This window comes from Ambystoma mexicanum, chromosome 2p (genome assembly GCF_040938575.1).
Source record: "Ambystoma mexicanum isolate Mex_15411 chromosome 2p, UKY_AmexF1_1, whole genome shotgun sequence".
Lineage (NCBI taxonomy): Eukaryota > Metazoa > Chordata > Amphibia > Caudata > Ambystomatidae > Ambystoma > Ambystoma mexicanum.
The window spans coordinates 343,833,483-343,860,896 of NC_090923.1; the positions used below are offsets into that span (position 1 = coordinate 343,833,483).

The 27,414-nt window shown below is 44.8% G+C and overlaps 1 protein-coding gene across 1 annotated transcript in view; it reads right to left on the reverse strand.

Annotated features, from left to right (window-relative positions):
* The window catches only part of DNAH12 (dynein axonemal heavy chain 12), a 3,791,933-nt gene that overhangs the window by 2,057,249 nt on the left and 1,707,270 nt on the right, over window positions 1-27,414 (reverse strand). Inside the window, exons 40-41 of the mRNA XM_069643677.1 lie at window positions 9,677-9,932; window positions 7,353-7,655 (exon numbers count right to left, since the gene is read on the reverse strand). Of these exons, the coding sequence (XP_069499778.1) occupies window positions 7,353-7,655; window positions 9,677-9,932 (559 nt within the window). The remainder of the gene's footprint in view (window positions 1-7,352; window positions 7,656-9,676; window positions 9,933-27,414) is intronic.

Consider the following 27,414-nt stretch of genomic DNA (forward strand, 5'->3'; position numbering starts at 1 on the left):
TGAGACAAACCGAAAACAGGGCAGGAGCGCAATAGTGTCCCTGGACACTGTTAAAGCCTTCGATTCGGTACGCTGGGAGTGGCTGATGAGCGTGCTCGCCCACTTTGGCATTGGGGAGGGGTTCCTCCGGTGGATCAAACTGCTATATAAAGATCCTAGAGCAAGGGTGAAGACAGGGCGATTTATCTCAAAGGAGTGGAGGATACATAGGGGAACCAAGCAGGGATGCCCACTGTCACCAATGTTATATATTCTGGCCCTAGAGCCGTTTGCGGCATTTCTCCGAGCAGACTGTGGGGATAGACATAGACGGGGTGCTTCATCAAATCTCGCTATACGCGGACGACATGCTGCTATTCGTAGAGAACCCGGCCATCAATCTACCATGCCTCCTAGAGGCGATCGGGGCATATACCAGATTATCGGGCATAGCAATTAACAAGGAGAAGTCCCTGGTCTTCCCCCTCGCAGGGCTGAAACGGGTTCCCCTGGGTGGCCTCCCGGATCAGGGCTTGGCATGGGCGCCAAGCTCTATTAGATACCTAGGAATAGAGATGCATCATGACACTGCTGACACCCATACAACCAACACACTGGCCGCGCAGAAATCAATGGCCTTCTGGGGAACACTTCCGCTGGGGATGATGGGGAGAGTGGCCCTCCTGAAAATGGTGGTGTTGCAGCGCCTTCTATATTATTTTACGAACATCCCATACAACATTCCCAGAGCCTTCTTCAACAAATTAAACACGATAGCACGAAACTTCCTATGGGGGGGAGGAAGAAACAAGATCGCGATGGGGACTCTCCAGAAGGACCATGAAGAAGGAGGTATCAGATTACAGGACTTCGAAAAGTACTATTTAGCAGGGCAGTTGCAGTTTGCAGTCAAGTGGCTGGGGGAGGACGAAACGATAGATACAATCTTCTTTCAACCAGCACTGAAACAGTCCCAATTGAGAGAAATACCATGGCTTGACAAACCCCTGCGCAAGACCCTGCCGAACATGCTCAACATCGCAACGGGGCTATGGCACAGGGCATGGAGACTCCAGGGGACAAAAGATCCATGCTCGGTGCAAATCCCCTTAGCGGGCCTCTTGGGGAGGGAACACAAACACACTAGCAGCATACCGAGCGCACTGGGAAGCCAAATGTGTAGCACAAATTGGAGACCTGACGAGAGGGGAAAGGTGGGCAGACTTTCAAGAAATGGTGGATGACCATGAGATACATGAAGGTCAATTCATCCTGTACAATGGCATGATATGAAACATCAAGAAAAGATGGACAGAGTAGACAAACCAGGAGGAGGAAGAGATGACAAAGCTAGACGCATGGTACGACATATCGGAGGGAACTCACACAACCTCCAGGCTATACGAACAATTGCTAAAAACAGTAAACCCGCAGGATTCGCGCACGAAGCAGCACTGGGAGGAGGAACTTCAGAGGCCCTCTAGCGACCAAGAATGGGCCAGGGCACTAAGATACCCAAAAGAAGTGTCAAGGAATGCACGGTTCAGGCAGGCACAGTTATTCATAACGCACAGAGCATACCTCACGCCCAAGAGGATAAAGAAGATGCGGATGGAAAACCAAAACAGTTGCCCCCGCTGCCCGGCAGATGGAGCCGACATGGTACACATGTTCTGGACCTGCCCAGTGATGCAGGCCTTCTGGGATAACATCCGAACCAAAATAGCACAGAGTGGACTCCAACTACAAGCAGAGCATCCGGAAAAGTACTTACTGGGCCTCTTTCCAAGAGGAAGAAGAAATGAGTTGCACCAAGCGAAAATGAAAGACCTAATAGGTATATTGGCTAAAAGAAGAATAGCAATGACATGGAAGTCAAGGGAGGGTCTGAACATAGAAGCATGATGGTCAGACCTCCAGAAGTGGGCGCTGGCAGAGACTGCGGTGTGGATAAGAGCAATGAAAAGGGGAGAAGGTGAAACAGTGCAAAAACTAATTGCATGGAACTCCCTGATGCAGGACCTATTCGACAGCAGGGAAGAAGAAGAGAGCGACGACCCCATAAGGAAAGAAGACCAATGAGTGAAAACAAGAAAGCCCTGTACAATGCCCCAAAGTGAGACAATTCGTGTAATGACTCTGCGATAGACCCAATGAGGGTGCCAGACAGGTAAGATAAGGTCACCGGAGAACCCTGGCATCGCGGATGTATGACAGAATCCGGGAAATGTGCCAATGCGCCAGTTATGTTGTGTAATGAGAGTTTGTATGTTATGTTTTTATGGTTTTGTTGTTGTGGGAAATCAATAAAGAAATTTTAAAAAAAAGTATGTAGGAAAGGGGGTGGTAAGTAGGAGTAATTAAGGGGATAAGAATAGGGAAAGCAGATTACAGGATCAATATCTTCACAGATGATGCTCTTCTGACTTTCACAGACTCAAATATATTATTAAAAGTTGTGATGCAAGAAATAGGAGAATTTCGAAGAGTATTTGGGTTCAAAGTTAAATCTCTCAGGATTAACAAAAGCGAGATCAAGAGAAACTGGTTCCTTTTGGAGGGCAGGACAATCTGCTAAATATTTTGGCATTAAGATTGCTTTGAAATAATTCGTTAAGCAATTTATCCAGAGCTCTTCAGCACAATTAGGTTAGATTTGTATAGTTGGAGAAATGTATTTATTCCAGGATGTACTGGTAAAGACACCAAACAAGAGCTTTAGGGCATTACAAAACGACATCCCAAATGGGGTAGGATTAAAGCTACAATCAGTAAGAACGTAATGATGGCCCCTAAAATACAGTGAGGTTTAGCATGTGCCCAGACATTTTTAATTATTCAGCCTCACAAATACGCTCAATAGCTGAATGAACATAGGTTGAATCAAAGATACATTGGGTTTTTGCAGAACAAAGTATACTGGGGCAACATGTCCTAGGAGACTCTAATCTCGGGTTCAATGATCCCAAAGATAATAAAGGCAAATATTTTGCCAAAGCCCTCCATGATATGGGCTTCACCCAAAAAATGACTGACCCTACCCACACTTAAGGTTGTATTTTTGGACTGGGTAGCTGATCATAACTGTGCAGTCAACATCAGTTCTAATACTCCACTACCGTGGATGGACCACCACCTCATACATTTCCATCTACCTGCCAGAGCGATGACCAACACTAGCCCACCAGTGCCATCAGCCATGGCCAGATCTAAAAAACTCCTCACTAAAGATAGAATATTACTGTATCTAGAAGTACCAATGCTCGAATCACCATTCTCAAACAGCGCCACTGAGCTTGTAGAGCTCTACAACGTTACCCTCAAAGGAGCAATAGAAGCGATTGCCCCTTTACAGAATAAAAAAGCCAAGTCCATCAAACATGTCAATTTCTGGTTTACCCAAGAACTACAAGATCTAAGATCCCTTAAACGTGCAGCGCTTACTGAATGGCAAGCATGCCCCTCAGAAGTCACACAACAGTCCTACAAGGCCACGGCAAAACAATACAAAAAAGCCATCTCTGTAGCTAAAGCATCGTCATACAACCTCAGAATTGACAAAGCTAAATCTCACTCCAAAGAACTGTTTGCTATGTTCAAAGAACTTAGCATACCCCCCACTGCCACACAAGAAACTGTGAAAGACAAAGCATGGTGTAATAATATTCAACATGCCATGCTAGACAAAATACGGTATCAGGTAATATCCCCATGTATATGGTCGCCGTACATAATATCGCCGGGAAAAGGTTGGGGCGATATTATATGGGTGACCATATATATGGGGGTAGGGGCAGCAAAAATAAAAATTAAAAAAGGGTTTGGGGGTTACGAGGGTGTTCCCCGCATGTTCCATGCAATAATGTCCCCACAAAAAACAGCCATTTTTCAGCGACATTTTTTCATGGCAATATTTTTGAGGGCAGGTCAAAGACTAATATGTTTGGGATATTTCTTCTCTGTGAAAGATAGTGAGCTAAAGACTCTCGTAACCAGGGCTAATGTCTGGCAGAGGGACTCCCAGGACCCCCCTTGTTAGTTTGAATATTTTTGAGGGGACATTATTACATGGAACCCAGAATACACACACTCCAAAATAAAATCAAGACCCATTTTAACATACTGCCGAAGATCAATGCCCCCATTACCAAGCCCACAGGCATTGCTGAAAGATAACTTCAAGCCCTTGACCTTCAAGAATATAACAGAATTGGAAGTCCTCAATATAATGAAAAACATAAAGCCATCACTCTGCAAGGGAGACATCTGACCAGCCAGCCTTATTAAAGATTGTGCTGAGTCATTAGCACCATTTATCACAGCTTTTATCAATGCCTCTTTTGCCACAGGTATCGTCCCCCCTTCCCTTAGAGAATCCTGGGTGCAACCTCTGCTAAAAAAAACAACTCTTGATCCTGACTCGCCTAATAATTACAGGCCAATCACCACTGTTCCGTTCTTGCTACTGAAATTTAGATAGGGCAGCGTATCTACAGATACAGTCCTATCTTGAATCACACAACATCTTGGGAAAAAGGCAATCTGTTTCCGCCCACGTCATGGCACAGAGTCTGTCTTACTAGATCTAAAGAATCAGTTACTTGAAACCATGGACAAAGGCAAACCAGCAATACTTCTTCTTGATTTGTCGGCCGCCTTCGACCTGGTCGACCACAAGATACTATGTAGACACCTCACTGATGAGGACCACTTCTCCCAGGAAGCCACAGCCTGGATCACATCCTTCCTAGAAGGGTGTGCCATGAGGATCTTTTCAGATCAGGCTGCAGCCAATCCATCCCCTATCAACTGCAGAGTCCCACAAGGATCATGCACTTCCCGTACCCTCTACAATCTGTTCACGCGCCCCCTCTTCAATGATCTGGAAGAGCATGACGTTGCATCTACCAACTACGCTGATGACACGCAAATTCTCCTCCCACTCACCGGCACCTACGAGCAGGAACTTAAAACCCCAACTGAGACTTCTGCACTCATCCAGTCTTGGATGGCATCTAATGGACTTTGTCTCAACAGGGACAAAACGGAAATCCTACTTGTAGGCCCTAAGGAAATTCTGAACAATCTAGACAACCAATACAAATCTTTCAGTATAGAAAACACCTTAATTACAGCCTCTAGCGCTGTAAAAACATTAGGTTTTTATTTTGATTCCACTCTTTCAATGAAACGGCAAGTTAGCGGCATCTCCTCATCAGCAGCGCTCACAACCAAAATCATTAACTCAGTAAAACCATACCTCTCCACCAAAAACTGCCTCAACATTGCCAGAGTCACCATCAGTGCCAAGTTGGATTACTGTAATGTTCTCCTCCTAGGCACATCATCCAAAAGCCTAAACAGATTGCAAATCACACAAAACAACGCTCTCAGAGCCGCTCTAAGTATACCCAACAGAGAGCATGTCTCGCAGGCCGAACGTGACGCCCACTGGCTCCTAATCAGGGTGCGCATATTGTTCAAAACACTTGCTATCACCCACAAATGCCTCTCTCACTCAGCACCCCAATATCTTTCAGAACGTATCCACCAGGGACCCGTCATCAGACCCAAAAGGGTCCAATACTCACACCAGCTAGCATTCCCAACCTTCCAAAGAGCCAAAGCTGGAGGCACCAGCTTTCCTGTGCTAGCCCCAAAAATGTGGAATGAACTCCCACTCAAGCTCAGGAACGAGGCGTCATTCACCACGTTCAGTAAAATCTTGAAGACACAACTCTTCAACTAGTTACACTTGAGGGAGCTCCCATGTAACCATGTAACGTACCTACTGTATTACTGCTGCTTAACTTTGTAGGGAGTTCCCCTGTAACCACAGAACATCACCAAGGTATTATTGTATTACTGCTTTGTACATTGTTATGCCCGACTCCCTTCCATGTATTATCTTAAACAAGTCATCTTCTGTAACAGCGCCACAATGCCTCAGGGCCGATGCACGCTTTATAAGTGCAAATAAATAAAAATAAATTAATACATGTCTGAAAGCAATCATGGTTACAGAGAGATCAAAGGGTATCTATATAAATCAAATTTCAAGAGGTGCAATGGAAGTGTGGGATATAGTTACACGAATTATGAAGTTTATATTGTATTCATTACCAATCACAGGACTAAGAACTTAATGCCAGCTATTCTGGACAAGGAATTTGATAAATGGTTCTGTGGTGGATGTAGGAAGTTAGGAGATTCATTTATAAAAGGAAATATTAAATCATTCATACGGTACAGACAAGAGTTTGGGGTTGATGAAAAAGCAGCATTCTGATACCAACTGTTATAACACTGGGCACTGCGCCCGAGTAAAAGAAAGGAAGCCTGCCGGACTGTAACAAACCTACAGAGTTGTATTCAAAAGGAGAGGGGGATTAAGTGGTTAACTAGAAGGGTATACAGGATACTAAATGAAATAAAATGGCATATTTGGCCTTTCTGGACATAATGGCAGGAGAAATTGAAAATTAAGATTACAGAAAAAAATGGGAGGAAATAAATAGGCAAACCTTGCAAACTTCGTTAGGCACACTTTATAAGGAAAGGCAAATTAAAATTGTACATAGATGGTATTATAAACCAGAGATTGCATGCCATATTTCCTGAAAACGAGGATAGATGTTGGAGGGGTTGCAGAAAGGGGGCATTAAGCCACATCTTGTGTGAATTCTACAATCTTGGATCATTCTGGTTAGAAATAAGATCAGCAATTAATGATATAACTGGTCTGCAGTGGGGCTCAGACTGATTTGACATTGTTGTAGATGTATCTCTAGAAGATGATAAGATGTGTGCCTTTCGGAAAAGACTCCTCATTTTTAAACTATTAGCAGAAAAATGTACTATTATGTCATTTTGAGAAAAATAAACTAGCCCAACATGAGAAAAGTCTAGCAATTCACAGTAATGGAAACACATACAGCTGGAAGTCTTAATGCGAAATGTAATGATCTTTGGGCTCCCTCTTTTCAATTAATGAACAGATCTAAATGGAGATATTGATGCCTGATGACTCTAAGCTTGATACTTTCGTTATCCAACGACCAACAGTATACCATACAACAATGCATTACAAAGTAAGGTGCTCAATAGGAAACCACACCCCTAAATTCAATCAACTGGAAATACATTAGGGAGGCATGGGGTTTGGTGGGGTCCGGGAAATGGGGAAAGGGATGGATAAAAAAACATAGTATCCATTTGTGTATTATTAAGTTGAATTGGGAATGGTACAAAAACATAAATAACAAGTTATACAAAAGAAAATATTAACTCAAACAATCAAAAACATTTATTTTCTTAGTATGTTTGCTTAGAGTGTATCCCTTTCTTAGGTTGTCAACACTATGAATACTTACGGAAGGAGAGTTCTCTTTCTTCAGATGTTCAAATACTGAATCAAAACTTTCTTTGAAGGTATCTTTCACAACCTCTTTCAATAGGTTGTACACCCAAGCTCGATCTTTGTCATCCACAAGGCGATCATAAAATACACGAAGAACCTCATGAACAAAGAGACGGACGAATATGCGTTTGTCCTCAACGGATTCCTTCTTGATAAGCAAGCAACCTTGGATGACACGTGAAAAATCACGCAGGTTGAAAGTGTAATGGGATTTAGCAGGCGTAGGTAATAGATTTTCTGTAGCTTTTGTGTATATCTAGGCAAAAACATATCACAAGTATTAAATGAAAGTAAAAAGCTATTGGGATTATTCACAAAATGGAATTTAATATTTGTTTACTAGATAAAGCATATCAACAAATGTCAAGGCGAGCATTTCACATCGTCAGATGATTTGGCAAATTTGGATTTGAAAGGTTTACAATCGCATGAACCAAGAGATATACAAAGATGTGCTCCTTCTGAAATAGTAGTCATACAACTAAAGCTTCTTCTGTGAAACTATCAATGTATCCTTCACACTACACAAATACTGTAATTGTAACCATGAAGACAACACCCCAAATGTCTAAAGAAAAGTTACCACCTCAAGACAAGTTTCTGGAAGAGAAATAGAGATACCACACTTTATACTCCAGCCACAATCTGTAGGGTGAAGCAATAATCTTAAACTGTATTGATTACTGTAAATATACCACTACCCAATAGATTATTCTTGGTGTGGCCAATGCCTATTTTCTATATTGACTGCTAGAACAGGTGTGCAGCAAAGACATCTAAGGAAAAATCATACATTTTTCCTGGTGGATAAGCCTGTTCTTTATCTAGCTGTATTTTGTATTGGTGTTCTATATAGAGCAAACCACAATGCAGATGTGTGGCCACCTTAATGATGGGGCATGATGCTCAGGGTGGGCCAAAAGGTAAAACCATAACCCATAGAGGCTGCCCCTTGACCACGAACAAAAAGCACCTGTGAGTCAGAATGCTAGATGTAGGCATTCTGCAACTCCATTGAGACCAGTCAATGTTTATCCTGAGTAGCTATGGAGATTTATGATTAAGTCACTATTCTGATTTTGTTATACCACAAGTATTTATGCAGGCCTCTTGGTCCCACAAAAGTGGCAATACCTTCCTTTTTACTTTTTGGGTTTTGAAAATATGGGGGAAAACATGTGTATAGCATTAGTTTTAAGGCACTCTTGTTACTGTCTGGTTACGGTTACACAACATTTGCATTATTTCTTGAATTAACAATATCTGATCACAGCTATCACATGGGTGATGCCTGGGGAGACTGAAGGCAAGCTCTTGAAGAAAAGATTAACCTTCTATGATCTACCAAACAAGTTAAGAGAGCATCAATGTGGCACAATATAAACGGAGCATTCCTGAGCAGATGAGGCTTTGTAGTTGGATCTACTATTTAACTGTTTCAGATGTTTTAACAAATGCTGGTGAGTAGTGGTTTTGGACCTTACTTCCCTTCAAAAGTAGCATTAGAGTTGACAAATGTCTAAGAAAACAAGCAATCTTCTTAAATATTTAAATCTATAAAATCTATGGTCCAGTTTATCTGAAGTGACCAACGACCCCAGACTGTTGGTCCTGTCTAACTTGCATGATTGAACTTACTGAGTACTCTCTCGGGCAGAATCTTCCTGGCCTGTAGTTTTGCAGATATTTCGCTTGTTGACAGACTATGGGTGAAACCTGTTTTTAGCACAAGTTCATTCATATACATACTATTCCCACAATCACTTTCCACCTCTACCCATTTTTTCTTGTAATTATTTTGGTGTTTACTGACCCGTTAGTGGATCTTGATATTTGTATCCATACATGAGTGCTTTGCAAACATGTGGCTATGTATGGATATAGTTGCCTTATTATTATGCACTCACTGCATGCTTACCAATATCATATCAAAATATCTTTTCTGTTAATAAAAACTGTTGGAAAATAAATAATTAAACAAATTAACCAAATTATGATGAAAACATTTCCTAGAGAATTTCTGTCAATGTACTGTTGGGGAGACAAAAGAGGACAATTTGGACTGCCACTGTAAAACAGAAAGAATGATGGGAAACCCAAAGCCTAAAAAAGAAGATGAAACACTAGTGCAAATGCCATTTATGTGACTATCAGAGCGCACATGCTACTAGATATAAATTACACCCTTATATGTGTTGTCAATAGCACTCTAAGAAATTTTAAGTAGTACATTAAGGAATCCAATGAAAAATAGTCATCCATAAAGATATGTCTCACCACCAGTGTTCCATTTACTATATTGTTTCCCACCGTGAAGTATTCAGGAGAAAACTCATTGATCCTCAAATAGAAGGCTACGACGGCGGAGAAGATGCGGACCATGGTTGCATCACTGAAGGCATTGATTGTAGAAATGTTGAAGTGACGCAGGAAACGAGGGGTGACAGCATTCCTACCTCCTCCTGGAGGGCCCATTGCTGCAATCAACTGTATGTCCACAAGTAATATTTTAGATGTATCTTTTAGATCATACCTTCAAAACAGTCAAGGGGTCATGGTTAGACAAAGATAATAATTAAATAATTAAAACACTCTGTATCGAACACAGTCTCTATATTGTGTAAACCGATTATCTAAATTTTCCATGAAATATTTCACCTAGGCATTTTTAGGCAATGTTGGGGCCATTTTTTTGGATTGTAAACATTTTAAGTATCTTCCCATCTATGCCATTGCTTTTTTATCATACATTTGGTAATGACACAAAACAAGGTAAGGCCACCACAAGAGTAACAGAAGCAATAGGCAATTACACTGATAAACCTGCCAAAATCAACTTCTAAGAAGAATACAAATGGGTACATAACAATAAACTCTGCTGTTTCCTAATTACGTTTTGGGCTGGTCAAGTGCCCAGCACAATGTTCATATATAAAAGATTTATTTGAATTCCCCCCAGGCCCCGGCATCAACACTAGTTTCGTCGACCCTCTCCTTCTCTCTCCCCTCCCTCCTTCCGCCTCCCAGCAGGCCTCCTCCCCTGATTGGACACGTGTCTCCTTAGCTTCCTGGGCTAGCAGCCGGGACCCGTGTGTGTGCGCCACTTTCATCAGGCGTTTCACTGTGAGTGCTGCTGCTTTTTGGGCCCTCCTGGGCCTGAATAATATTGCTTGATTTATTTGAATTCCCCCCAGGCACCAGCATCCACGCTAGTTTCGCTGACCCTCTCTTTCTCTCTCCCCTCCCTCCTCCCGCCTTGCCCCTCTTATCTGACCCTCCCTGGGCAGCCCTCTGCCTGGCAGCCCCTGTGGCTAAGGGCGCAAGTCAAAGGGCGGCTCCCACTGAGGGGGCTCCCTATTGTGTCTGCAGGTGTCAGCAGGGGAAGCCAGTAGCCAGCCTCAACCAGCAGAGACTATGCAAGGTAGGAGTGGGCAGGGTTAGGAATAGGGCCTGCTCTCTACCCTGACACATATCAGACTCTCTGACTTAGGTGTGTCCCTCCAGTAGTAAAAAACTGCATTGTGAAAGTATTTAAAATTGCATTGTGAAAGTATTTAAAATTGTATTGTGAAACCTAGGCCTTTTTAACCCTTTTACAGGACTCTCAGACTTAGGTGAGTTTCTTCAGTAGAAAAAATGACCAACTGTAACAATCTTTCGACTAGATGTTCCTCCCACGTATTCCTCATCTATGATAATCATATCTCCCTCCCTCGGAGGTCGATGTAGCTTGTCGATGTCACTCGTGGTACAAATAGCTTGTGCTGTGCCCGTTGGTTTCAGTTCTGTTTTTTCGATTACTAAGTAGAGGAACCAGATAGGCGTGCTCCAGACGGAAAGCTCTTCGCAAACGCAACAAGCAAACTCGTAAATTGTACAGCAGGGTAGGATGGGTGGGGCGATGAGGAATATGTGGGAGGAACATCCAGTCGAAAGAACGTTACAGTTAATTTTTTTCATGTACAGAAGGAAGTACTGCTTTTGGTAATAAAACCTCTTGGGAGGATGAAGTATCTAAGCAGTAATGCTTAACAAATGTGTGAATTGAAGTCCAGGTTGCAGCTGAACAGATGTCGGCCACTGGGACTCCCCTCTGAAGAGCCACGGAAGTAGGCATGCCCCTCGTGGAATGAGCTCTAAGTACTTCCGGTGGATCTTTACCCGCCAGTCTGCAACACTCCATAATGGCTAGAGTAATCCTACAGGATATAGTTTGTTTCGTGACTGCTAAACCCAATTTGGGACTAGTATAACCAACAAAGAGCTGGTCATCTTAACATAATTTTGACATTCTCGTAATATAAAAACTCAGAGCCCTTTTTGGGTCGAGTCTGTGCAGTCTCTCCTCCTCTTTACCCAAATGAGGGGGAGGGTAGTGTCGTAACTTGAGCGTCGTGCAGATATGAGAGACCTCCGTCCCCAAGTGCCACACAGAGAGATACCAAATCACTCTGTGCAACCTTTGAGGCCACAAGTGGGAGAAGTCCGGAACCACAGAGCGCTGGAAAACCCAAGGAAGCTGCAAAGGAAACAGGGTTAAGTGCCCGATAAGCACGGTAATTCAATACGTGAGGAAACAGAAAGGGGCTCCCCAGGTGTTGGCAGATCGAATGTGGCTAACCAACTGGGGCGGAGAAAGGTAGTTCTGGCACTCACATGGGCAGAAGTACCAGTTAATACATGGCTGTGGAAGCCCACTGGTTGTTGTGGTAAAGGGCCCATATGTTGAGTTTTGATGCTCCAAATAGAGCTGAGTGATGTTCTGGTTAACGAGGTCCCAAAAGCAAAGGAGAGTCCAATAGAGTCTGTGTAGCAATCCAAAGTCGTTTACCAAAGTAGCAGTTCAGGGTTTGAATATCCAAAAGAGGTCCGTGAAGTGAAAGCCGAGTCCAAGATTCCAAACGATCAAGAAACTGGATAAACGATGCATAACAGAGTTTCAGGAAAACAGCTGTGAAGCAACGTTACCAGCACGTGTCACAGCCTTCGTACCACTTGCTTCCTGATCACGTGAGGCAGAACTGCATCACGTGACCGCGAGATGGAATCACGTGAGCGGGTTTCCGTGGTCACGCGACGTGGAACCGCTCGCCTGCTCTTCCCGTTCCCCAGTCTCCACGGCAACTGCCAATGGAGAAATAGCCGTAATCGGGGAAGCGGCCGGGATGTTGCGCACGTCCGCGAGGCGGCCCTGACTGCAAACGTGGCCCCGGAACTTACGAGAAGTAAGTGAGGGACAGGGTCGGGCTGAGGGGAACCTGGGGTCATTGGCAGAGCGTGCAGGTTGTGTGACAGGTAGAAAGTTGGAAGTATTATTTTCTACGACAGGTGAAAGTCAGAAACTACCTGTGGCAAGAAGGATGGTTTAACGTTAAGAATTACCTTCTTTTTTTATGAAAAGTAGTATAAGGTGGTTTACATGAAAGAGCCTGCAACTCGCTTACTCTGCGGGCTGATGTTACCGCTACAAGAAGGGCAGTTTTCAATGTCAAGAGCCTTAATGGACATGAATGTAAAGGCTCGAAAGGTATACCCGTTAGACATTTTAAAACAAGAATTAAATCCCAGGCCAGGACATGAAATGGTATTGGTGGGAACAAATTTTCAAGCCCTTTTAGAAACTGGATGACTAACGGGATCTTGAAATACGAGACCACCTCAGAGGAGCGCTTGAAGATCCAAAGCACTGCCAAATATCCCTTTATTGTTCCAATCTGTAGCCCCAGATTGGCTAGATGTAGCAGGAAAGAGAGCACTATGGGAGTGCCACACTGAAAAGGGTCCACTTTCTGGTCTTTGCACCAGTTATTGATTGTTAGCCAACGACACTGGAACAAAGATTTTGTTGCTGGCCTTCTGGCCGAAAGCAAAATCTCCATTACATCGTCCAGGAGGTCCCAATCCTTATATCACAGCCTCTCAGAAACCATGTGTGAAGGCTGAGTGTTTTGACCTCTGGATGGAGAACCCGACCTTCCTCTTGTGAGAGAAGATCCTCTCTTTGTGGAAGACGTATTGGAGTGCAGATGGACATGTCCAGAAGGTCCGGGTACCACGTTCTCCTGGCCAAATCTGGTGATAATTAGAATCATGGTTTTCCTGAACCTTTTCAACCTCCTGATTACATGAGGAATTACGACTGGAGGGAACGCGCACAGGAGTGGAAATTCCCAATCCACCACAAACGCGTCCCCTAGGGCTCCTCTTGGGTGAAATTCCCTTGAGAAATACTGCTTGCACCGGTCATGAACAGATACACTTGAGGGGTTCCCTAAAGGGCGAAGATCTCTTGAATGACTTCCTGAGCTAGTTCCCACTCGTAGGAGACTGTGCTCTGCCTGCTCAGAGTGTCCGCTGCCGTGTTTTTCTCTCCAGCTAGGTGAACTGCCAATAGAGATATTCCTTCTGGTATTGCCCAGAACCAGAGCTGCATTGGTGGTAGTGACCCTACTCCTCCTCTCTTGTTGAGGTAATACATGGCCACTGTGTTGTTGGTCATTATCAGGACATTTTTTCCCCATATCGAGGGCAGAAAGGCCATCAGCGCTAGTCTGATTGCCCTCAGCTCCAACAGGTTGATATGTAGTTTGGACTCCGATGGAGACCAACGACCGCTGATTGACAGATCGTTGGTGTGGGCTCCCCACCCTGTAAGTGAGGCGCCCGTCACTACCGTAATCTCCGGCCATGATTGCCAAAACATTCTCCCTTGAGGATATTGCCCTTGCAAATCCACCATTGAAGGTCCTGAGCCACTCTGCTGGGAACTTGCACAAGGTCTGACATATTCCCCGAAAACTGGGACCACTGAGTTCTGAGGGCCCATTGAATGGACCTCATCCTTAGTCTGGCCTTCGGCACCAGAAAAACGCAGGATGCCATGAGACCGAGCAACCTCAGAAAATCGTAGGCCGGTAGACTCTGGGCATCTTGGAATCGTGTTACCATCTGTAGAATGTGCTGAGCTCTCATTTCGGGTGGCAAGGCTTTCCCTGAGGAAGTGTCCAAGACCGCGCCGATGAATTGAAGCTTTTCAGAAGGTATCATATTGGACTTCTTGTAATTGAGGGAGAAGACCAGCCTGTGGAGGAAGTGGCAGGTGATCTTCAGGTGTTCCGGGCCCTGTTTGGTTGAACAAGCCCTGATTAACCAATCGTCCAGGTAGGGGTAGACGTGAATCCCCCCTCTCCTGAGACTCACTGCCACAACCTCTATCAGCTTGGTGAAAACCCTTGGGCGGAGGTGAGCCCGAATGGCAGAACTCCTGATAGCGAGAACCACCAACTGCGACCCTTGGGTACTTTGTGTTTGAGAAGGATTGGCACATGAAAGTAAGCAATTTGAAGGTCCAATGATACCAACCAGTCTTGAAGTTGGAGAGCCTGAAGGATCTGAGAAAGGGTAACCATCTTGAACTTGTCCTTCCTGAGGAATTTGTTCACATTTCTTAGGTCCAAGATGGGTCTCAGTCCTCCGTCCTTCTTGGGTATCAGAAAGTGTACCAGCCCTTGTTCCTCTCCTCTACAGGTACATGTTCTATTGCACCTTTCTCTAGCAGCGTTAATATTTACTGCATAAGGAGCGGATCTGGAATTTTGGCCGAGCTGGCTCCCGGTGGATGATCTTGAGGCCTTTTTATAAACGGAAGGCAGTAACCTTGGTTTACGGTTTCCAGTGCCCAAGAATCTGAAGTAATGCCCCGCCATACCTTCAGATGTCGGGATATCCTGCCTCCCACCAGAGTTTTGTTGGTTAAGGCCTCAAAGCAGTCTAGAGGTGGCTGCAGCAGTGGCTGAGGGCACAGATGCCGCTGCTCAGGCCGATTTCGCACCTCTTCCTCGTCCACCTCGAGGAAGCTTTCTTTGTCTTTTCTGTACAGCCTCTACCAAATGAGGAGTAGTATTGAAAAGAACGACCTCTCTAGGAAGATGACCCTGAGTAGAGCTGTTAAGGTTGTCGAATGGAGGCGCTAAGGGACTTAGCTGCTGCACTGGAGGTCTGCAGCTTCTCCAAAACTGTCATCTGCCTTACTGCCGAACAACCTTGAACCGGCGAAAGGCATGTTAAGAAGCTTGGCCTGCATGTCCTGTGCAAACCCCGATTTTCTTAACCATGCAAATCTGCTTAGTACTGTGCTTGCAGCCATGGATGTTCAGCTGCCCCTTTAATGCAGTCCCACAGGGTATGTGTAAACCTGGCCAGGGTACAGGTGACGTTTGTGGATTTTAGAGCCATACTGCCCGAGCTAAATATCTTGCGGGCCCAAGCGTCCACCTTCTTATCTTCTCTATCAGGGGGGATAGAGGGATAAGCTGACTGTCTGGAAGCAGTCACAGCTTGGATCACCAAACTTTCAGGTGAGGGGTGTTTCCTGAGGTAATCAGGGTCAGTAGATGAGGGCCTGTATTTTCTAGTGAGATTTCTATCTATAGCAGAGCTAGATTCAGGTGTTTCCCAATTTGCCTCTACATTTCTCTGCAGAGCCCTGTGGAAAGGTAGTACTGGATCTTTTTGCTGCACCTGATCCAGAATATCGGTCATATTGTCTTGCTCGAAGGTTGGCGCGGCCCTACTCCACCTCATGTAATCCCGTCACCCTATTCATGAGGTTTATATACCCCGAATCAGCGTGATCCGTAGGGTCAGGTTTAGTAAACTCCAACTCTGGAGACGTATCAATGCCACTGGCAGAGTAGAGGGAGTCGCAGAGATCTTAGAACTTTGACTCAGGGTCAATCAATTCTTCAGGCACATCTCTAGAGCCATACCTGACCCCCTGAGGAGAAACTTCTCCTTCTGAGGCACTCTCCTCCTCAAATATGGAGGACACAGATCTAAAAAAGTCAGACCTAGTTACAGGTTTGTAAATTTTTTCTTTTTCCTCGAATTTCCTTGAGGAACACGACAAAATCTTCGATAGCGCTGATGGTTTACTTGATGGCGGCGTAACCGTTGAGGTTTTTGGTATCTAGGTGATCGGCGCTCATGGCGTTGATGTAACTGTCAAAGTCATCAACGTTTTTTGTCTCTTCGACGAGGTCAGAGATGTACTCGATTGTCGAGTTTGAAGACTTCAACGCCTTGGCGTCGGGTCGACTATGTCGTTTCTCTGACTTGCTACTTGCCGAAGTAGCTTTTGACCTGCATGCGCTGTCCAGGGGAGCGACTGGTGTCATGCTCTTGCAAGGCTCTTTTGAGGGGGTCAAAGCCGCGTTCCAAAGATTTGCATCATTTTTGTTCGAAATCCCTCCCATTTTCTGGGGGAATCAGATTTGGTCGGACATCGAACCAGCTCTGTGGAGGAATCCGAGGATGAAGAGGGAGACCTATGACGTCTCTTTTTTGATTTCCTAGAGGAAATCGAAGAATGTTCCGATCAACTCCTCATTCTAGACCTCTTCTGGCATTTATGTCGAGTGGAATCTTTAGAATCCTCTGATTTTTTGAATTTCTTTGAAGAGCCCATCGAAGCATCCCGACCCACTGCTAACTTACCTTTACCTTCACAAAGAGCTTTCTCTGTCATCGATTGGCAGGAGCCACAGACGCCGGTCCGGTGGTCGGGACTCAGGCACCAAAGGCAAACTCAGTGGGGATGTTTGATAGACATTTTTGCCTCACAGTCTTTACACTTTTTGAACCCTGATATCAGGGGTAGAATGAGTCGATGAAGATGACATTTTTCTCTTGAGGAAGAAAAACGAAGAGCGTCGTGTCTTGAAGCAAAGCTCGGAAAACCGGAACTGAAACCAACGGGCACAGCATGAGCTATTTGTACCAAAAGTGACGTCGACACGCTACGGCGACCTCCGAGAAATGTTGACACCTCGACCTCTTGCACAGCGTCCCCTGCCGAAAGAAAATTTCAGAAGCAGTGAAGCTGGGAGATACGATTGTCATAGATGAGGAATACGTGGGAGGACAAAATCGATTCAAATTTAAAATTGCATTGTGAAACCTAGGCCTTTTTCCCCTTTTACAGGACTCTCAGATATAGGTGTGCTTCTCCAATAGTTCAAATTTGTATTGTGAAATTATTTAAAATTGCATTGTGAAACCTAGGCCTTTTCCCCTTTTACAGGACTCTCAGACTTAGGTGTGTTTCTCCAGCAGTTAAAATGTGCATTGTGTTAGTAATGCCATTCTGCCGTTCTGACTTCTTAGCAAAGCATTCATCTAGCAAACTTCTACCACTGTCTGAGCGCCTCTCGTCTTGTTCAATTGTCTACTATTGTCTCATCTCTCTCTGTCCATTCTGCTTGTACCCCTCCCTGTATCCTTCCCTAGTGTTCTCCCCGCCCCTACCCTCCCCTCCCTCCGCTTCCCCCCTTCCTTTTCTCTCCTTTCCCCACCTATTCTATGGTGCACTCTGTCTCTCCCATCTTTTCCAACTGCTTCTCCATCGACTATCCTGCTCTCCTCACTAAATCTGGTAGGAAGAAGTTTAAAAAGGACATCCTGGTCTCCAACCCAGGCCTCTGTATCGCTGACACCTATACCAGTGCCTCTTCTAGGCAAACCCTCACTGACATGTTCTTTGCCATTCCCTCACCAGACCTATGGACTCACCATATGGTCTCTGTGCTTTCTCCTCTCTCTTCTTCTCCCATTAATGGTGACACCCGGTGGGAGGCCCTCCTGGCCTCCTTTGACTCCTCTATGGTCTTCATAAATGTTTACCTGAATGGTACCGTCTTGGTCCAAGGCCCTCAGGCCTATCTTCCCTTCTTTGGTAGACGCTTCCTGCACCTCATCAATTTCCTTTCTTCTCCTGCTGTCCTCTCTCTTCCCTCCTCGGCTTCCGTGCCTCACCCCGATGTCTCATTCTTGGCTACCTGGCCCTCTCCTCCCTCCTCTTCTGGCCCCCCTCGGGCTTCTTTTACACCTCTGCAGGGCATACCTCTGATTTGTACTCCTCCCCGGAAGTCTTTCAAGGACGGCAACCTTCTCCATATTGCCACTCTTAACTCTCGCTCAGCTGTCAAACACTTCTCTGACATCTGCCGCCTCCTGGAAGAACTTGCCCTCGATGTCCTTGGTCTCACTGAGACATGGTTCAGGGCCAACTCTGTCACAAGCTTTGACACTCTCCTCCCTGATGGCTACAAGATCCTCTCAGTGCCCAGGTGCAACCGTTCCAGAGGGGGTGTAGCCATGATCTTCCCTGACTAGATTCCTGCCTCTGTCATTCCTATGCAGGCCTACTCTTCTTTCGAATGCCTCGTCTGCAGGCTCTCTCTCTCTCTCCTAGCCATTCCCTTACTGTGGCTACCATCTATCAGCCACCCGGTCAGATCGCCTCCCACCTCTCTGAGTGGGCGGACCTTTCCTCTTCCATCCTGGTCTCGAGCACTCAACTCCTCCTTCTTGGGAACTTTAACATCCACCTGGATTCTTCCTGTAATTCCTCTGGACTCGTTTGTGCCCTCTGTGACTCTCACTCTCTATTCTCCCCTCTGGCCTGACTCACTCTGCAGGTCACACTCTGGATGTTCTGATCGCTTCAGAGCTTTCCCTTTCTATCCCTCTCACCACTCCTCTCTCCTGGAGTGATCACTTTCTCCTTTCCTCCCAGCTCACCCTCTCTACCCCTCAGGCAAAGCCACCTCAAGCACTACCACCCACCTTCTTGGTTATCTGACCCATGAAGCGTGTGTCAGTTGAGGCTTTTGCAAACCACTTTATCCCCACCCACCCATTGGCTGATTCACACCCTGACACAGCCCTTTCCCTGCTCCACTCTGCTATATCTGATACTCTTGATGTCCCAAAGCCAAGAGCAACTCCTGGTATGACTCAGACCTCGTCACCCTCAAACGCAAGTGCAGGGTGGCTAAGAGGAAATGGCATGCTTCCGGTACATCCTCTGACAAACTGGCCTGCTGCCTGCTCCAAAGGCAATACCAGCTCTCTGTCCGCACCAAGAAGAGAGCTCACATCCAAACCCGCAGAACAGTTAAACAGACAAAGGGCAGAGCGTGGACTCTGTACAGTACCAATAAGAATACCTATACCTAAGAGAATCTGGGAGGCAAGGTACCCATTGAGAAAACCGTACCTGCATACAAGACAATATGATGGCCATTTAAATGAGATTCCTGAAGAAGCAGAGAAGATGAATGGCAAAGATGAATGGTGACGTCACACAGAAGAGATGAAGTGACAAGAGAATGCAGATACTCTATAAGGCATCAAGAAAGTATCAAGGATAAGTGACATCTTGGGATCAAGGTGAAGAAGCTTATGCCACAGAAACAGATGAAGATATTAAGCAAGTTTAAACATGTACAGCAGCAAAGTAATCTTAAAAGCTAGCTTCAAGCTTTATAGTAAATGAATTGCGGCAAGCGCCAATATATATAGATGCATATGGACGAGTAAAAGAAGTATGTTCCCACTATGCATTATAAGCAGTGCTGAACGTTAACAAGAAGGCCTCACTTCAATGTGTCACAGTTAAAAAGCTAATTGAATTACAAATGAATCTCAGCAGAAGGAGTTGGATGAGCCAAGAAGTCGAGGTCTCATCAGAACTGGAATTAGCTGACATTGGATACAAATCTTGTGAAAGAACAGAGACTCCTGTTCGGAAGGCTTGAGCAAAAGAAACGACATCATTAGGACTATTAGAAAATAATATTAAATACACAAAAAGGCTCGAGTTCATGGTGTCCAGTCACGTGGAAGAAGGAAGTTGGCCGATCGAGGTGGTCACACCTACGCACAAGGGCAGGATGTGCCCGCACTCCTTACATTTTTCAGAGCACAGTACACACTCAAGGCCAAGTTTCAAAGCACTAATTGACACTGGACCATTGAGGTGATGATGGAATGATACATTAATTGGTGGGAAGCTAGTGATAAAACGAGCCCACCAGCACCTGGACGTTCAGTCTGCATGCTGCTAGACGTAGGTGGAAAAGTACTGAGGGGGGATAGAAGTCAACCAATTATAGAGGACCACGTAATTAAGGGTCCTATAGTTTGTGTCACCAATGGAACGTTGTGTATTTAGTGATGTTCATAATGGCCATTTTAAGGGGAGGGCTTAGTTGTCCCAACTGATGTTAAGTACCCTATCACTCTCTTTCACGGTTCTAAACTGATATGGAACTTAAACCTATATATTCACTTAGTTCCTATCACTCCCTCCAATAGGTTTTGTAGTTTGCCACGTAGGATGACGTTGGTAATGGCACAGGTCAGCACGTCACTGATGACGATTTTGATGATATAACCTCAGTCTTTACTAAAGATAAGTTGAGTAAGAGGATCGAGCGAGTGCTGATGTTCGTTGTACTCCCTGTTTTAGATATTTGACATTAAAACAGACTCCCTTTTGCCAAACTACCCGAGTTGTCTTGATTATTGATGTATGAATAAAAATCAGCATCCCCATCCATCTCCAGGGTATTGCTACTCATCTTAAAGGGCTGGGCAACCCAGTTCAACATTAAGACTGAGATTCTCCTCATTGGCACACCTGCTCCCTCCTTTCCTGTCTCTCTCTGGCCGGCCTCTCTTGGCCCTCTTCCTGCTCCCACCTGTGAGGCTAAAAACCTTGGTGTCATCTTGGACTCCAGCTGCACCTCCTCAGATGTAGTCTTCCTTTCCTCTCCTTCCCCCAGAAGCTCACTGTCTCCAGAGCTCTGGTTCTCTCTAGGCTGGACTACTGCAACAGCTTCTTTCTAAATCTGTCTCCCTCTACTCTCCGCCCTCTGCAACTCATCCAGAACAGGACTGCAAGACTTGTCCTTGGCCTCAAGCCCAGGGATCGTATCTCTGCAGGACTGAAATCTCTGCACTGGCTCCCAGTGGCTGCGAGGATTAAGTTCAAAACCCTCTGCATCGTCCACAAGGCCTTCTAAGGGCCTGGGGCCTCAATACCTTCAACTCTCTTCCTAAATACCTTCCTTCTCGAGGTCTTCGCTCATCCGCCTCCAACTCCCTCAGGGTCAGTCGCTTCTCCAAGCAACGAGTTGGTGGTAGATCTCTTTTTTTGGCTGAGGCCTCCCTCTGGAACAGCCTCCCTGCCTCTCTGAAAATTGAGGAGAACCATCTCTGGTTCCGGAAACACCTCAAGACCTTCCTCTTTGCCCCTGCTTTCTCTCCTCCTCTCCCCTGCTGCCCCTGCTTTCTCTCCTCCTCTCCCCTGCTGAACTCCTGGCTGAAACTGCACTGGTCTCCTGGCTACCCTGTGTTTTCGGGCCCAGGTCCCCTCCCCGCCAGTTGCACACCTGCACTGCCCCCCTGGCATGGCAACCCTTGCACTTTGTGGCTGTTTCTGGATCCCTACAGCCCCCTAACAGCATTTGACACCTGATGCCCTTACCCTTGCACCTGCCACTAGCTGGCCACACTTTATTTATTGTTCCGGTTTTTTGTTTTTATTTATTTACCGTTTATCCTATGTACTGCACTTCCCCTCCCCCTCACACTTTTCCCCTTCCCCACCTCCCCTGCACTTGTGCATTCCCATTGTCACCTGGCCTAGTAAGATCGTTGTCTCTGTTTACCCTCTGTTCCCCTCCCTTGCCTTGTCATTTCTTGAAACACTTGTGTATAGGCGCGTTATAAATGCCATATCATATAATTGTAATTCCTTTTCTGTAATACCATATACGCCTGCGTAATTTAGTACGCAAGTGCATCATTCTCTAAAAGCATAGCATCAAGATGAGTCTCATTGAAAATAGGTTCCTGCCCAGGGACATTTTATTAATTGCACAATGCGCATCTACAGGGGGGGCTAAAAGATATGTGTTTTGTGGAAAGGCCACACCCATACGTAAGGGGAAATAGCAAGGGCCTTCTCTCTCCCCTTAGGAGTCACTTCTTTAACCTATGAGCAACAATATTTTTGGGTACGGTTTTACAAATGTATGCTCCCACACCACCTGTCGAGGATACATAATTGTAAAACTGAAATGATAATTATCACACAAAAGAATGACAATGCAAATACCATTGGCATAAAATATCACGAAAAGCGCAGTGTAAATGATAAGGTAACTGGATCTGATGAATACTGTTTTCCCTTTGAAGATTCTTTATCTTTGTAACTAAACAGTTCATAACCATGCATTTTATAACATTGGTCAGGCTCCTATGGTGAAGATAATCACCACTTATATTTCCAGGAAAAGGTGACAGCAGCCAGGATGAAAAAATGCCCATGCTGTACATGTGCCCTGGTTGAAACATCCTGCCACACCTAGAACTTTCAAAGTTAAGGACAGAAGGCCAAAGGGCTGGGTTACAGATTTGAATAGGTACGCCCCTTAAACAAACAGAAGATGCTTCTATATTCCTAGATGAATGAGCAGCAGCTCCTCAGGTCTAACTTTATTTGCTTTAATGCAAGTTTCTGTCACTGCCTGTCCTCAGTTTTAGAATGGACTAGTTACTTTCACCAGTTTGGTTTCACCCTCACAGGAACTTGGTCTTTTGAGTCTAATGTGCAAGCTCTAATGGCTGACAATACTTGCAAGTCACTCACTTCGCTAAAGTGGTGACTGAAACTGTGTTCTGGGGCACATACATAAAAAAACAAATATACATAGGATTATACAGTGGAGCAATTACTTGGATTAGGATCTGGTTTATACCTATTGACCAATCTTAACAAAATGTTAAACAAAAGATTTTCAAACAAGTACAAATTCAGGTTTCCAAATATAAATTGGTAAAGCCACAAAGTACCTCTGTGAAGCAATCCCCTGCCTAGTTATGGGAACTTCTAGTTGAGTGTTTGGAGATGGTTGTGCAGGTGGTTGGTACGAGATTGGCAATCTTGGAAGGAGGAATTGGACAGAGTTTCAAGGGGTGAATGGAGACTAGAGGGAGAAAAGGAGCTGTCAGGGGAATATAAGAAGGCAGTGGGCTGAGGGAGGTTGGTGAACATCAGGAGGAGGTGGTAGAGGACGACTACGCGGATGTTAGAGAAGAATAGCATGAGTGGATAGCTAGTCAACAGAGGAAGGTTTGAGAAGTCCAGCTAGGTCTAAGGTAGAGGGTTAGGGAAAATACCTTGATTTGTACAGGTTGGAAGGAGGAACAATCATTTGGTTGAATGTGGAGTAGTGACAGGTACAAAACAGAGAGAAGCTTTAGAGGGTGAAGGTCAGGACCCTGGGAGTGGACGGAGAGGAGGCCCTACTCAAGTTGCCTGGAGCGGTGGTAGAAGAACTACCCCTTTGGTTCTGTCTCAACCATGCCAAGTAATGTGTCCTATGTTAGCAGATGCTGGAATCCATGCAGTGACTTCTACAGGAGTGGCACAAAGGACAGAATAACCACAGAGAAGAAGGGCAAAGGAACCTGAAATTAAGCAGGATCTTCAGGCACTTCAGGTTGGTTTCCAGTAAGATTTATTTATTGATTTACTTCAGTTACATAAGATAGCTTGTAGGAAAACCACTGGAACACATCACCCAGGCAATCTCTTTCTAACAGTCTGGGCGTGCAACCTTCACACCGAACATTCTCTCGCACCATAACATTCTCTCTTACATCACCAGACTCATGCATCCATCCCAAGCACTATACAACCCATCTCCCTTGCTTTCCAGACTACTCCACATACCCCTTCTACCACTATACAACACATCTCCTCTCCTTTACAGTCCACACCACATACCGTCCAACATTGCAACACATCACACACCCATGCACCCATCACGGTTTCATCCACACACACATATATATTCTAATATAATGTATCTCTGGAAACACTTTTTGTTTGTGTACCCCTCTACCAATATCCAACATTGCACACTTTTTCCATTGACTACCTCACACACCACGATAGTAATCGTATAATCACACCATACAGGCATTAACGAAAACGCAGTGTCTCTTTATTCCAATGTCTGTGCCTCACGCCAGAGCATTCAGTCCCATACTCTCACTCATCACAGGGTCTTTAAAGAGCCCAGTGTCTCTTTATGCCAATGACTGTGCCTCAAACTGGAAGCACCAGTCACATGCTCTCACCATTCACACTGTTTCTGCCAAAAACGCAGTGTCTCTCTGTACCAATGACTGTGCCACACACCAAAAGCATCGGTCTCATACTAACACCATTTACAATGTTTTTAGAGCATGCAGTGACACTCTGTACCAATGACTGGGCCACTAACCCGAAGCACCAGTCTCAAGGTCTTTAAAGAACGCAGTGTCGCTCTACTAGTGCTCACTAGTAGCAGTGTCACTCTGCTAGTACCCACACTAGTACCCACAAACAGAGACCTAGTGCAACTCATACACTGCCGATACACATTACTGTTCAAACATGCATTTCAATACACCATGTCAAATTCTCCTAAAACACCCACACTATTATATAGACATAGTCCTTGACATCTTTATCTTTTTATCTGCATCAACTCCTCCATATGATATTTGAAATCGTTGCAAGAGACCAAATAGTCTGACATTATAAAATGTACAATAAACCTAAATGTCCATAGCCGTCTCTGCAGCTCTATGCCCACAAATCCTCACAACAGTGAACTATTTTGCCAACTCTGAAGAGTTAAATTCTTCAATATCATTTCACTTTGAATGCCTCATCTTTGCCGGCAACCTGCACATTCTACTAACGTTATTATTAAAACATGGAACCTCTTGCCATGCACTACAAAACAACATTTTAATATCAGCCCCTTCTTATGGCCTAATGAACATGACATCCATGTCACCAATGAGGCACACCCAGCAACTCAAAAGTGAAATACCTCAAATACGCTACTGTACTGAACCCCCTTCAATGCACTAGTTATAATGAACATGTATCGCTATGTCAATTTTCAAACACCCACTGTGTGTACCATATTCCGAATTCTGTATCAGTGCAGCCAGAAAAAGATCTTCCCTTGAAGCGCGCACACACATGCCATATTTTGTTACCCTGGGCTCTCCAATTGACCCACTAACCCAAGCTAATCCAAACTGGAGTTTTCACGCTCCGCTGCGCCAACTGTACCTGACATACTCTTACATTTTATCTCTGTAATACTGCATTAGCTATGTTCACAAAGAGACTCTTCATCCAGTTCCACTTTAAACTAGAAGTTTGTAGTTCCAGCATGCTAGTACCTGTCTCCACACATTACCAACATAGACATTGTGAGCACTTACACTGTGTGCCTTTTATTGGGAGGCACAACTGAGAAACATTATGGACGGTGGACCCCCCTTTCTACTCAGGTTGACATCTTTACAGATCAACCACAGTTATGACGGAAATCGTCCCCCCGACCCCTTTATACTCAAGCTGAATCTCTACACATCAACCACTCTCACACATGGCGGAAAAAAGAAAACATCTCTTGAGCACTGGCACGTGACAGAACTGGGCGCTTCTATGCTAACATAGTCTGCAGCTTCCGATGAATCCCTACACATCAAACACTTTCACACATTACTATATACTCTAGTTGTCATCAGCAATATACAACCACATTCACTTGATGGAAGGCGTACATAACCCCCATATCTACTCTGGTTGGCATCATCCATGTACAACCACATTCATTTGGCAGAAGGGTTACATTACCACCACCCCCACCCCATCTACTCTTGTTGTTATCAGAAATGTAAAACCACTCTCACTTTGCTGAAGACGTACATCCCCTCCCCCCACCATCTACCCAGGTTGACATCTCCTCACATCAACCTTTCTTACAGGTGGTGTTCCCCCATTTCTACTGGTGTGGGGTCTTTCGACTATACTACACTCAGATACCTGGTGCACACACCCTCTCCCAGAACATGTCAGTACTAGAACACGTCTGGACACTTCTTCCACAGATTTCAACATTCAACATTATCCAAAATGTTAAATATTCTAACTAAACAGATATGGCAATTAACATTTTTCTAAAACAAAATTTGCTAATAGTCCATAGCAGACTTCAGCTTGAACCTGAAAATCCTCAAACAGGTTAATTCTAGCCCATAATTTCAGGTTCTCAACACACACAAAACTTAAGCTCTGCATGTTTTAGATTTAGTGTTCATTACTGACTTCTTAGAGCAGCAAAGTATTATCATAGCCTAAAAGTACATAGCTGGACACACAACTTTAACATTAAAATTCTATAAAGGTTATTAATACATGGAACCTCCTGCAATGCACTATAACCATAGCATGTCACCAAACAACATTGAACCTCCTGCAATGCTGTATAACTTCACAATAATTATGTGTAACCTTGACCTACTGTAATCCTACATTATTCATTGCAATGACACTGCACTGTCCCAAAATAACATTGAACCTCCTGCAACATAATTTCAGTCCTTATAGAAACCATGTGTCACTACTTCATTAAACATACACAATGCAAATAACATCTCAATTGTCTTTCACATTTTACATTTTCGATCCACTTTCCTGCCACAACAGCAGGCATGCAATACTATGCCAGCCCTGTGCATCCTAGCCCAACGCTAATCTATGAGCTGGTACAGGATATTAGCTTCTCCCTCTTGGGTGAAACATAAACAAATGTCAATGACACATTTTAGTCCTCTTGCCGGCACACACCTCTGACCATTTCATAGAATCATATAATGCACTCCAATGCTTATACCTCTGATGACAATTCATGAAGTGCACTTTGCGCTTCTAACACGGCCGTTTCTCCCTCTCCTTTTTTATACTTTGCATAACAAATGGCACTTGCTCATTGATCGTGGAATGCAAATATTTCAAAAGGTACTATCAAAACAGCTTTTCCCACAGAATACGGTAACATTGGCTACATTTGCATGCGGCTACCTACATTCAGACAAGGGCACTCCACCTCGCAGCAGCACACAAGGCAATCCATCCGCTCTATAGCCCTGGATCTTCCAATAGCCACAGGCACAGACGTCACAACGCAGACAGAGAGATGCTGTGCAGTCCTTTCTTCCAGTGTTGCCGAACACCAACATCAGTGACTCTTCAGGGATCGTCCTCCAACACCAGAATGACACCAGACCGACATTCCAAGTGGTCACCATCC